Source organism: Staurois parvus, unplaced genomic scaffold, assembly GCF_062004578.1.
Source record: "Staurois parvus isolate SC_StPar_1 unplaced genomic scaffold, SC_StPar_1.0 ptg003601l, whole genome shotgun sequence".
NCBI lineage: Eukaryota > Metazoa > Chordata > Amphibia > Anura > Ranidae > Staurois > Staurois parvus.
In genome coordinates, this window is record NW_028321397.1 from 685,901 (window position 1) to 698,207 (window position 12,307).

Genomic DNA, 12,307 nt, shown 5'->3' on the forward strand with positions numbered 1-12,307 from the left:
TAAATATTCCACGCTCAACTGTTAGTGGGATTATAACAAAGTGGAAGCAACTGGGAACAACAGCAACTCAGTCACCAAGTGGTAGGCCACGTCACATGACAGGGCGGGGTCAGCGCATGCTGAAGCGCACAGTGCGCAGAAGTCGCCAACTGTCTGCAGAGTCAATAGCTAAAGAACTCCAAACTTGGTGTGGCCTTCAGATTAGCACAGCAACAGTGTGTAGAGAGCTTCATGGAATGGGTTTCCATGGCCGAGCAGCTGCATCCAAGCCTTACATCACCAAGTGCAATGCAAAGCGTCGGATGTCGTGGTGTAAAGCACGCCGCCACTGGACTCTAGAGCAGTGGAGACGTGTTCTCTGGAGTGACCAATTGCTTCCCTGGGAATCCGATGGACGTGTCTGGGTTTGGCGGTTGCCAGGAGAATGGTACTTCCCTGACTGCATTGTGCCAAGTGTAAAGTTTGGTGGAGGGAGGATTATGATGTGGGGTTGTTTTTCAGGGGTTGGGCTTGGCCCCCTAGTTCCAGTGAAGGGAACTCTTAAGGTGTCAGCATACCAAGACATTTTGGACAATTTCATGCTCCCAACTTTGTGGGAAGAGTTTGGGGATGGCCCCTTCCTGTTCCAACATGACTGCACACCAGTGCACAAAGCAAGGTCCATAAAGACATGGAGGAACCAGTTTGGGGTGGAGGAACTTGACTGGCCTGCACAGAGTCCTGACCTCAATCCCATAGAACACCTTTGGGATGAATTAGAGTGGAGACTGTGAGCCAGGCCTCCTCCCCCGACATCAGTTCCTGACCTGACAAATGTGCTTCTGGAAGAATGGTCCAACCTTCCCATAGACACCCTCCTAAACCTTGTGGACGGCCTTCCCAGAAAAGTTGAAGCTGTTATAGCTGCAAAGGGCGGGGCCAACTCAATATTGAACCCTACGGACTAAGACTGGGAGGCCATTAAAGTTCATGTGTGTGGAAAGGCCGGCCGACCAATACTTTTGGTAATATAGTGTATGTTATATGTTGCTTTTGGGCTGTTGAATAGGCAGAATATTTGATCTGTTTTGAACACCATAGAAGTAATATTGGCACCTTGTATTACTTGGTATATTATGCAGTCTAGAGGTATTTATACTGTATGCCGCTGAACTACTCCAATTGAGCTCCCAATAAAAAATGATGTTGCTCATGTTCTAACAAGGGGCATGCTGATAGAAGAAGAGAGCAGAGTAATAGGGAGATGAGCTCATCAGTCTGCTGCTTCTCCTTTCACTGTCCAGTCACAGGCTGGGCAAAGGACAAGACCTGTAAGTGTTACTGAACTGTGCTGTAGCAGATCAAAAATCAGGTCTCCTGCCTTGCCAGACTGTGGCAGAGCTGTGTAAATCTCAGGACTGGATGGACCACACTACAAAATAAATGTAAATCTGACTGATCTGTATTTTATCAATGTATTCAGCTGTTTACCTGCTTTCCCAAGCACCCAGTGTGATGTGTAGTCATTGCCCGGATAGTGTTCTGTCATCGTTCCGTACAGCCATCCCACCCCGTGTCACAGAGTGTTGATGTTGCCTCGGCCGCACCCAGTCCACAGGACATAACTGACATTCCTGTCTGCTCTGTCACAATGAAAGCGGCTCAGCTAAAATGACATTGCAGAGCGCCGGCCATCACGCAAAGTCCATGAGAAAGAAGAAACCTATTGTCTACAGACACGTCCCCCCCCCCCCCGTGTACATCCGAGTCGTTCCGGAGTTTCATTCTTGTCACTGTTTTTCCTGTCCTGTGTAGGGAAGGCGCATCTGTCCAAAGCGCTCGTGTGCCACGAGGAGGCCCTCCGACTCTCCAGTCTCTGCAGCCAGCTGAAGCAGATCGACGTCTTGCAGGAGATACTATCTGCTTTCCACAAGAGGGCGCTGCTGAAATTCACGCAGCACCAGAAGGAAGACGACTTTCTGAATTTACTGGTGGCCCCCGAAATTATCGGTAAGCACGGGCGATTGGCGCTCGGGTCAACCCTTGTTTATAGGGCATCTGAAATAGCTATCCAAGTGCAACAAAGTAACATTTTAAAGAACATACATGACACGGGTTATTCAGTAAGGTGTAAGCATTGTTCCCTTTTGTGATGACTCCCACCAATCAGAATTAACCGCTTCCCCTTCTTCCCTATAACAGGAATACTGCTACAGGGTGGCAGGGGTGCGCAAAATCACTTATATATGTGGTTTTGCAGTTGCGGATAGGGGGGCGCGCGCGTGCCCTACCTGCGCCGCCATTCACGGTCTTGATTGTCAATCACCAGGTCCCGGCTGGTCATTACTCGCTGGTCCTTCTTCCCTATAGCAGGAATACTGTTTCAGGGCGGCAGGGGTGCGCAAAATCACTTATATATGTGATTTTGCAGTTGCGGGTAGGGGGCGCGCGCGTGCCCTACCTGCGCCGCTGTTCTCGGTCTTGACTGTCAATCACCGGGTCCCGGCTGGTCATTACTCGCTGGCACCCGGTGATCACTGAATATTACCGACGGGGGAAAGAACTTTATGTAAACAATACAGTTCTCTCCCCTAGGAGCTCCTGCACTCTGCTTTGTATTGCTCTGCATGAATACAACCTCAGCCTGTTGCCATCACCAGGGGCGGACTGACAACTCATGGGGCCCCCGGGCAATAGGGGATCATGGGGCCCCTGTGTTCTTGCCCAAACTCAAAACAGCCTATGAAAAAGGTACCAGGGGCATCTCATGGGGCCCCCTACTGATCCTGGGCCCTCGGGCAGTGCCCGAGTTTCCAAATGGTCAGTCCGCCCCTGGCCATCACTATGCAATGCTTTATTGAATAACCTTGCACATAGTCCGTCTATCAGGGTGTCAGGAATTAGCACTTAAAGTGATTACCCAGTGAAGTGACTGGCCTCAGATGATATACAGATGTGAAACAAATCCTCCTACATAAGTTGTACCTGTTTATCTGCTGTGTTTCTTCTCTACATCTGTTCAAAGTCCAGAATTTATAATGCTTTTCTGTGCTTTCAAAAAACAGGGGGCGGAGAGCTGAAGTTGCACTCTGCAGAGCTCAGTGAGGAGAGTTATGAGCGCTGATTGGAGGGAAGAGACACACCCCCCTTCACACAACTCACAGGAACAGAGCTGAGGCTGTCAATCTGATTGAGGTCCCTCCCGTCACCATTTTTCTCTTGGTGTCAGGAAAACTTCTCAGAAGTGATTCAGGCTGATAGCAGAGGAACAAAGCAGCTGAGAGAAATGACACTCAGTGCTCTTAACTGAGAAAAGTACACACTATAGAGGGATATGCTTTGTTCATATTCCATGTATGTTTACAGCCACTATAAGGCATGCTAAAATGACATGGAATAAGGCTGATGTAAACGTTTGCTCCGCCCACAGGTAAGACGGAATACAAGGCAGAAATCATCTTGCCTCCAGTCTCCAGAGTGAAAGTTATTGACCTCTTCCAGCGATTGGTATGTAGAGCAACAATACCAGTATTTTATTAAACCAATACATGTGTATGTATGTATGTATATGTGTGTATATGTGTGTATGTATGTATGTATGTATATGTGTGTATATGTGTATGTATGTATATGTGTGTATATGTGTATGTATGTATATGTGTGTATATGTGTATGTATGTATATGTGTGTATATGTGTATGTATGTATATGTGTGTATATGTGTGTATGTATATGTGTGTATATATGTATGTGTATGTATATGTGTGTATATGTGTGTATGTATGTGTGTGTATGTATATGTGTGTATGTATATGTATGTATGTATATGTATGTATATATGTATATGTGTGTATGTATGTATGTATGTATATGTGTGTATGTATGTATATGTATGTATATGTGTGTATATGTATGTATTTATATGTGTGTGTATATGTGTGTGTATATGTATGTATTTATATGTGTGTATATGTATGTATATGTATGTGTGTATATGTATGTACGTATATGTGTTTCTGTGTGTATATATATAATATATACATACACTCACTGGCAACTTTATTAGGTCCACCTTGCTAGTACTGGGTTGGACCCCCTTTTGCCTTCATTTTTCATGGCATAGAGTCAACAAGGTGTTGGGATCCTCAGACGTTTTGGTCCATATTGACACGAGTTACTGTTGCCTTTCTATCATCTGGAACCAGTCTGCCCATTCTCCTCTGACATCAACAAGGCATTTTCCTGCAAACCATTCTCTGTAAACCCTAGAGATGGTTGTGTGTGAAAATCCCAGTAGATCAGCAGTTTTTGGAATACTAAGACCAGCCTGTCTGGCACCAACAACCATGCCACGTTCAAAGTCACTTAAATCCACTTTATTCCCCATTTTGATGCTCTGTTTGAACTTCAGCAAGTCGTCTTCACCACGTCTAGATGCCTAAATGCACTGAGTTGAAAGTGGCCAGTGAGTGTATGTAAAGTATGTGTGTGTGTGTGTATATATAAATGTGTGTGTGTGTGTGTGTGTGTATATATATAAATGTGTGTGTGTGAGTATATGCATTTTTTTATAAATTTCATATTTTATTAATATTTTATTATAATTACTATTTTATTACTAGAAAATGTCAATTGTTTATAATACACTGAGCTTTATCAGTACAAATGTGATCCAGCTTGGTTTTATATCTGCACATTATTAATTATGGGGTTAAGTTTTAGAATTTTTTTTTTTTTTTTTACCAATAATTAGGAACTTGTTCATATTGTTTTGGTTTTTTTAGGGTCCTTTGTCTGTATTTTCTGCAAAGCAAAGATGGACAGCCCCAAGGAAAGTCCACTTAACTCTTGAAGATGGTGATTTGGGCTTCGTTTTAAAGGGTGACTGTCCAGTTCAGATAACTTCGCTGGATCCCCTCTGTCCAGCCGCAGTAAGTGCATTCATTTTCATATCTTCTTAGATTGTAAGCTCCCAGGATCAGGGCCCTCCTATCCCTCTTGTATTGAACTGTATTGTTGCTGTATTGTCTCCCGTTATATTGTAAAGCGCTGAGCAAACTGTTGGCGCTATGTAAATCCCGTATAATAATATCCTTAAAGCCCTAATCTGGGATGGGAAATAAAAAAAATTAAATCTGAGCCCCCCAGGGGTGGACTGACAACTCATGGGGCAATAGGGGATCATGGGGCCCCTGTGTCCTTTCCCAAACTCAAAAAAGCCTATGAAAAAGGTACCAGGGGCATCTCATGGGGCCCCAGGCCCTCGGGCAGTGCCCAAGTTTCCAAATGTTCAGTCCGCCCCTGGAGCCCCCAGATATAGGGTAGGGGGGAGGGGACATTTCTAAGGCTAGTGAGGTGTAAGCTGGAACTCCACTTTCATTTACCCTCATCAGCCCTAGTTTATTCCTTCTTCCCCCCTTAGCTTTTTATTTTCCTTCTTGAGTTCATTTATATTTAACTAACTTTTTTTTTCTGTTTATTCATTTTTCAGTGCCCATTTAAAAAGCTCAAAATTAAAAAAAAAAGCAATTATTTTATTTGCAATGCCTTGTATTAATAACTAAATTTTAGTTTAATTTCAAACAAGATTTTATAAGGATTTATAGAATATATTTTTATACTTTTTTTTTATCTACAGTAACACTATTTTTTTTCTTTAATCCCTGATTAAAGTAGAAAAAAAAAATATTTTAAATTTTTTATATGTGTATACAGTATATTCTTATGTGCCTTACGTAATGTCAACATTATGGCCAAATAAGCAGAAATGTAATATTTGTTCTGCACCATAAGGAGTACACAGGGGTGAGAAAGGAAGTGGTTAACTTCTTCCTGTCCGGCCGGATGGTGGCAGTGCAGGGGCGGTTTGCCGTTCATAAACGGCGCCCACCATTTTGAAATGTGCGTGCTCCCGCGATCCGGTGCCCGCTGTGGTCCGGAGGAACATCGATTGCTGTACAGGACCTCTGTGCAAGGTCCCGATCATGTGATCACTGATTGGCCAATCAGTGATTACATGAATAGTTGTAAGCAAGATATCACTTCTGACATCATTGCTTACTATGTGTGAAATCTGCGAATGATCACAGAGGTTACATGGTACAGGGCTATTCACAACAGCCTTGTACCATGTGACCAATCACAGCTCACACAGTATTTCTCAATGGCTGCAAGAATGCAGCCAGAGAGAAGAAGAAATGATTGCTTTTACAGCCTTTATGGGCGTAAAAGCAGTCAGTGTAAAAAAAAAAAATCACCCCCCACAAGTAGTACAGTGTCACTACGGTGACACTGTACTGCTAGGGTGACAGTATGTTAAAAAAACAAAAACAAATAATAATATAAAAATGTAAAAAAATGATAATTTATGGTTATAAACTAATTTGGGTTTTTATTTTACTAAAAAGATAACTGAACAAATTTTGGCCAAGATTTATGAAGAAAGATTATTTATTTGCAAAATTTTATAAGAAAAACACTTTTTTTCAACATTTTGGGACTTTTTAATTTATATAGCAAAAAAAAATTTAAATCCCAGTGGTGAATAAATACCACCAGTGTTGCATGACCGCGCAATTGTCATTCAAAATGTGATAGCGCTGAAAGCTGAAAATTGGTCTGGGCAGGAAGGGGGGGGAAAGTGTCCGGACTGGAAGGGGGTGAAAGTGTCCGGACTGGAAGGGGGTGAAAGTGTCCGGACAGGAAGGGGGTGAAAGTGTCCGGACTGGAAGGGGGGGAAAGTGTCCGGACTGGAAGGGGGGAAAGTGTCCGGACTGGAAGGGGGGAAAGTGTCCGGACTGGAAGGGGGGGAAGTGTCCGGACTGGAAGGCGGTGAAAGTGTCTGGACTGGAAGGGGGGGATACTGTCCGGACTGGAAGGGGGGGAAAAGTGTCCGGACTGGAAGGGGGGGATACTGTCCGGACTGGAAGGGGGGGAAAGTGTCCGGACTGGAAGGGGGGGAAAGTGTCCGGACTGGAAGGGGGGGAAAGTGTCCGGACTGGAAGGGGGGGAAAGTGTCCGGACTGGAAGGGGGGAAGTGTCCGGACTGGAAGGGGGGGAAAGTGTCCGGACTGGAAGGGGGGGGAAGTGTCCGGACTGGAGGGGGTGAAAGTGTCCGGACTGGAAGGGGGGGAAAGTGTCCGGACTGGAAGGGGGGGAAAGTGTCCGGACTGGAAGGGGGGTAAAGTGTCCGGACTGGAAGGGGGGGGGAAGGTGTCCGAACTGGAAGGGGGTGAAAGTGTCCGGACTGGAAGGGTGGGAAAGTGTCCGGACTGGAAGGGGGGGAAAGTGTCCGGACTGGAAGTGGGGGGAAGTGTCCGGACTGGAAGGGGGGGAAGTGTCCGGACTGGAAGGGGGGAAAGTGTCCGGACTGGAAGGGGGGAAAGTGTCCAGACTGGAAGTGGGGAAAAGTGTCCGGACTGGAAGGGGGGGAAGTGTCCGGACTGGAAGGGGGGGGAAGTGTCCAGACTGGAAGTGGGGGAAAATGTCCGGACTGGAAGGGGGGGAAGTGTCCGACTGGAAGTGGTTACGAAGTAATAGATATTCTATTATTATGCTTTATGGTGTGTTGCCAGGACTGACCGTTGACTTTTCTCGGCAGCACAGGAGAGATGAGAGCCTTCTATGACCCGGGACTCTCATTGTATTTGTATTGCAGGGTGCTGGAGTGAAGGAAGGCGATTACATTGTAGCAGTGGAAGAGCGGGACTGCAAATGGTGCTCCGTAAACGAGGTTATGGACATGCTAAAAGGAATCGGGGAAGAAGGGAAGGAGATCAGAGTGATCAGCATTCAGGATCAGACGTCCAGCATGGTACGATTCTCCCTCTACAGCCTCCCATTCCACTATAAACACATCAGCAAGACAGATATTGTTGGTTTCCTCCATGAAATCAGACCCGGGTTACATGAAAAGGATCTGTGATATTTTTACTATCAGACTAAATTAGAAGGAGGCCATCAGCAGAAGGAGGCAGCACAGTGGCTAAATGGTTAGCACTTCCGCCTGGCAGTACTCGGGTCGTTGGTTCGAATCCTAGTCACAGAACCATCTGCCTGGAGTTTGCATGTCCTCACTGTGCCTGTGTGGGTTTCCTCCCACTTTTCTAAAGACATGCTGATAGGTTAATTGTCTCCTGTCTAAATTGTCCCTAGTATGTGTATGTATGAATGTGAGTTAGGGACCTTAGATTGCACACCCTTGAGGGTTAGGGACTGATGTGAATGTACAATATGTATGTAAAGGATGGCGCTATATAAGTACTTGGAATAATAATCAGTTGCCAGCCCACATATTTTTCTTGGGACATGTTTATTTCAAAAATTATATTCTTTCCACTTATTTTAGAGGGGAGCCATTCCATGAATTGTGATACTCAGTTCATAAAAGTGTTTCTAAACCCACAACAGTAAAATCAGCCTGAATATGCAGTAAAACCACGCTTGTCATACTCCATGTGGAACCTAAGGGGTTAATTATCTGCATTGTGTAAAAAATGCCCTTTGATCCTTTCTTCTCTGTTCTTCCCCTTTTTCAAGTGACCACCTCTTATCTCCTGATAAGACAGACTAAACCATAGGCATTTGCACATGCTCCGTTTGGTGTGTATTGCTAGAGGTTTTCTTTTTTCTTGAGAGAGTGCATGTGATCAGCACAGAGCCAATTAGCACTGGTCAGACAGAGGTCAGTTTTGCATCCTCCTAGAGCAGAATGAAAATCCTCCTACAAGCTTTAACCAGTAATGTGCTGGACAGATAGAAGCCACAAAACTGATATATACTGCTGATGAGAAAAGGTATTTAGCAGTTATATTTACTAAAATAGTTGCATTTTCATGTTGTGTGTACTGTGGGAGACCCAGATATAGCGAATGCAGGGTCCGGGGAGAGCAGATATTGTGAATGCAGGGTGCGGGGAGAGCAGATATAGTGAATGCAGGGTCCGGGGAGATCAGATATAGTGAATGCAGGGTGCGGGGAGAGCAGATATAGTGAATGCAGGGTCCGAGGAGACCAGATATAGTGAATGCGGGGTCCAGGGAGAGCGGATATAGTGAATGCAGGGTCAGGGGAGACCGGATATAGTGAATGCAGGGTACGGGGAGAGCGGATATAGTCAATGCAGGGTCCGGGGAGAGCGGATATAGTGAATGCAGGGTCTGGGGAGAGCGGATATAGTGAATGCAGGGTCCGGGAAAGCAGATATAATGAATGCAGGGTCCGGGGAGACCAGATATAGTGAATGCAGGGTCCGGGGAGAGCGGATATAGTGAATGCAGGGTCTGGGGAGAGCGGATATAGTGAATGCAGGGTCCGGGGAGAATGGATATAGTGAATGCAGGGTCCGGGGAAAGCAGATATAGTGAATGCAGTGTCCGGGGAGACCAGATATAATGAATGCAGGGTCTGGGGAGAGCGGATATAGTGAATGCAGGGTTCGGGGAGAGCGGAGATAGTGAATGCCGGGTCCGGGGAGAGTGGATATAGTGAATGCAGTGTCTGGGGAGACCGGATATAGTGAATGCAGGGTCCCGGGAGATCAGATATAGTGAATGCAGGGTCCAGGGAGACCAGATATAGTGAATGCAGGGTCCGAGTAGACCGGATATAGTGAATGCAGGGTCCGGGGAGACCAGATATAGTGAACGCAGGGTCCAGGGAGACCAGATATAGTGAATGCAGGGTCCAGGGAGACCAGATATAGTGAATGCAGGGTCCGGGGAGAGCGGATATAGTGAATGCAGGGTCCGGGAGACCGGATATAGTGAATGCAGTGTCCGGGGAGACCAGATATAGTGAATGCAGGGTTCCGGGGAGACCGGATATAGTGAATGCAGTGTCCGGGGAGACCAGATATAGTGAATGCAGGGTCCGGGGAGAGCGGATATAGTGAATGCAGGGTCCGAAGAGACCGGGTATAGTGAATGCAGGGTCCGGGGAGAGTGGATGAAGGGTCCGGGGAGAGCGGGATATAGTGAATGCAGGGTCCAGGGAGAGCGGATATAGTGAATGCAGGGTCCGGGTAGCCCAGATATAGTGAATGCAGGGTCCGGGGAGACCGGATATAGTGAATGCAGGGTCCAGGGAGAGCGGATATAGTGAATGCAGGGTCCGGGGAGACCAGATATAGTGAATGCAGGGTCCGGGAGACCAGATATAGTGAATGCAGGGTCCGGGGAGACAGGATACAGTGGATGAAGGGACCTGGGATTAGTATCACTTTAACTACCATAGAAGAGCTGAGAGTTTTCTAAAGCCCAAATCCAGTTTGGGTCAAAAACATTAAAGAATGTGCTGTCAACTGTTTTTAAACAAATAAAAGAGCCACTCACGCTGTTCTATACACCCTATCTCTGGTGCTGTCCCCCACACATTCATCCACTCATTGATCCAGCGACATTTATCTTCTGGGTTCAATATAGGCAGCACAGTGGCTTAGTGGTTGGCACTTCTGCCTTGCAGTAATTGGGTCATGGGTTCAATTCCCAACCATGGCACCTCCTGCATGGAGTTTGCATGTTCTCCCCGTGTTCTCGTGGGTTTCCTCCGGGTACTCCGGTTTCCTCCCACACTCCAAAGCCATGCTGGTAGGTTAACTGGCTCCTGTCTAAATTGTCCTAGTTTCATCCCCAGCCATGTGGGATCTCCTGCATGGTGGGGGTTGGGGAAAGACCTGGCAACCTACCCTGTAAAAATAATTGCTAAGAGAATTCATGGAAAAAGTCACTTACAAGTGACGGTCCATGCAATCGCCAAGGGTCGGATACGACTGAATGGATAGATAGATAGATAGATAGATAGATAGATAGATAGATAGATAGATATGTCTCCTTTAGAATCACTTTAACTAGCAGCGCACATCAGAACTTTTATTCAACATACAATGTAGCAATTGCTGTAATTCATAATATAATTCTATTCCTGTGTCAGCCCTGAGGAAGAGATTCAGTTACCCCCTGAAACATGTTGGCTTTCAACCCTGTTTTAGCTATACTGACACTGCTAAACCTGCAATCCTGCACATCGTCATGACCTAAGACATTTCTCAGATCCAGCGCCTCTCCTACCCAAAACTTAAGAAACAAATCAGTAATGGCATCCTCCATGTTCACACCCCGACAAACTTTCCTTAAAGTACATGTGAACCCTCACCTTGTAAAACAAGCCATTCAGTTTAAAATAGAAATGAAAGGTAAAACATTTGTGTATAGATATAAAAACAAAAAATTGGAAATACCTTTTTCCCCTTCTTTTATAAGCGATCACATTCCCTGCTCTCAGCCTGCATAGAGAGGTGAGGTTGGAGAAACAGCAGTACACTGGTCTTCATGGCTGTGCTGGGAGGGGCGTGTCAGCAAAGTTTGGTCCTTGGAGGAGAGCAGGATGAGTTCCCAGCACAGCTAGAGAACTGACCATGCTGTGCTCTCATGTCTAGTGTGGTCAGTTTTTATTAGGAAGGCAGAGGGACTGGCAGGAACACCAAGGATTTCCAGAAAGGAAGCAATAGAAAGAGAACAGGAGACTTTTCCATGGTACAGCAGGCACATATCAGGAATAGGAAAATGTTGGGTTGACACGTTCTTTCAGATATTACATGTACTGATCTCTGACTGTCTGTGTTTCCTCCTGTTATTCCCCACAGCATAACAAAAGTGCCACTTACTCCGCGGGAATGCAGAAGACGTACTCGCTGGTTTGCCTTAACGTGGACGACGACAAAAGCGTCAAAACGCAAAAGGCGACGAAGAAGCTCTCCTTCCTCAGCTGGGGCTTCAGGAACCGCCAAAAAGCAGCCAGCACCCTCTGCCTCCCGACCGCCACCACGGGGAAACCCGATTCCAGCAAATTGTTCCTTTCGCCGTACAACACCTTGGCGTCTGACAGCGGGATGTACTGATGGTGCCAGCGGATGGACAAGGAACTCTTTCATTGGAAGGACTTTTGAATTCCGATTACTGTGACAATCCCAGGAAGCCGATGCAGCTGTGACAATCCCAGGAAGCCGATGCAGCTGTGACAATTCACGTAACTTATAAACAGTTATTCTGCATAGGAAAAAGCTGCATCCTATCCGAATTTTGGAACGCGCCTCTGGACTTCATGAGGGGGGGGGGGGGGGGGGGGGGAAGACAGCGCCTTGAAAATAGTGAATTAAAGGGGATGAATTTGAGTTTTGCTCAGCTCCTTCCCTTCCAACTCTCTTGCCTTTTCCAGCTGCTGCATAGGTGCAGTGGAATGGCAGCTACACATGGACACAGATGGACTATAAAAACAAATGCGGATGTTCATTATGAGGACTGTGCCTATAAGAGATACTTCATGTGGTTAT

The 12,307-nt window shown here is 46.1% G+C and overlaps 1 protein-coding gene across 1 annotated transcript in view; it reads left to right on the forward strand.

Annotated features, from left to right (window-relative positions):
- RHPN2 (rhophilin Rho GTPase binding protein 2) overlaps positions 1–12,093 on the forward strand; it is a 113,071-nt gene extending 100,978 nt beyond the window's left edge. Inside the window, exons 11-15 of the mRNA XM_089667822.1 lie at positions 1,795–1,989; positions 3,410–3,486; positions 4,764–4,910; positions 7,637–7,792; positions 11,621–12,093. Of these exons, the coding sequence (XP_089523948.1) occupies positions 1,795–1,989; positions 3,410–3,486; positions 4,764–4,910; positions 7,637–7,792; positions 11,621–11,875 (830 nt within the window). The 3' untranslated portion in view covers positions 11,876–12,093. The remainder of the gene's footprint in view (positions 1–1,794; positions 1,990–3,409; positions 3,487–4,763; positions 4,911–7,636; positions 7,793–11,620) is intronic.
- The last annotated feature ends 214 nt before the right edge of the window (positions 12,094–12,307 follow it).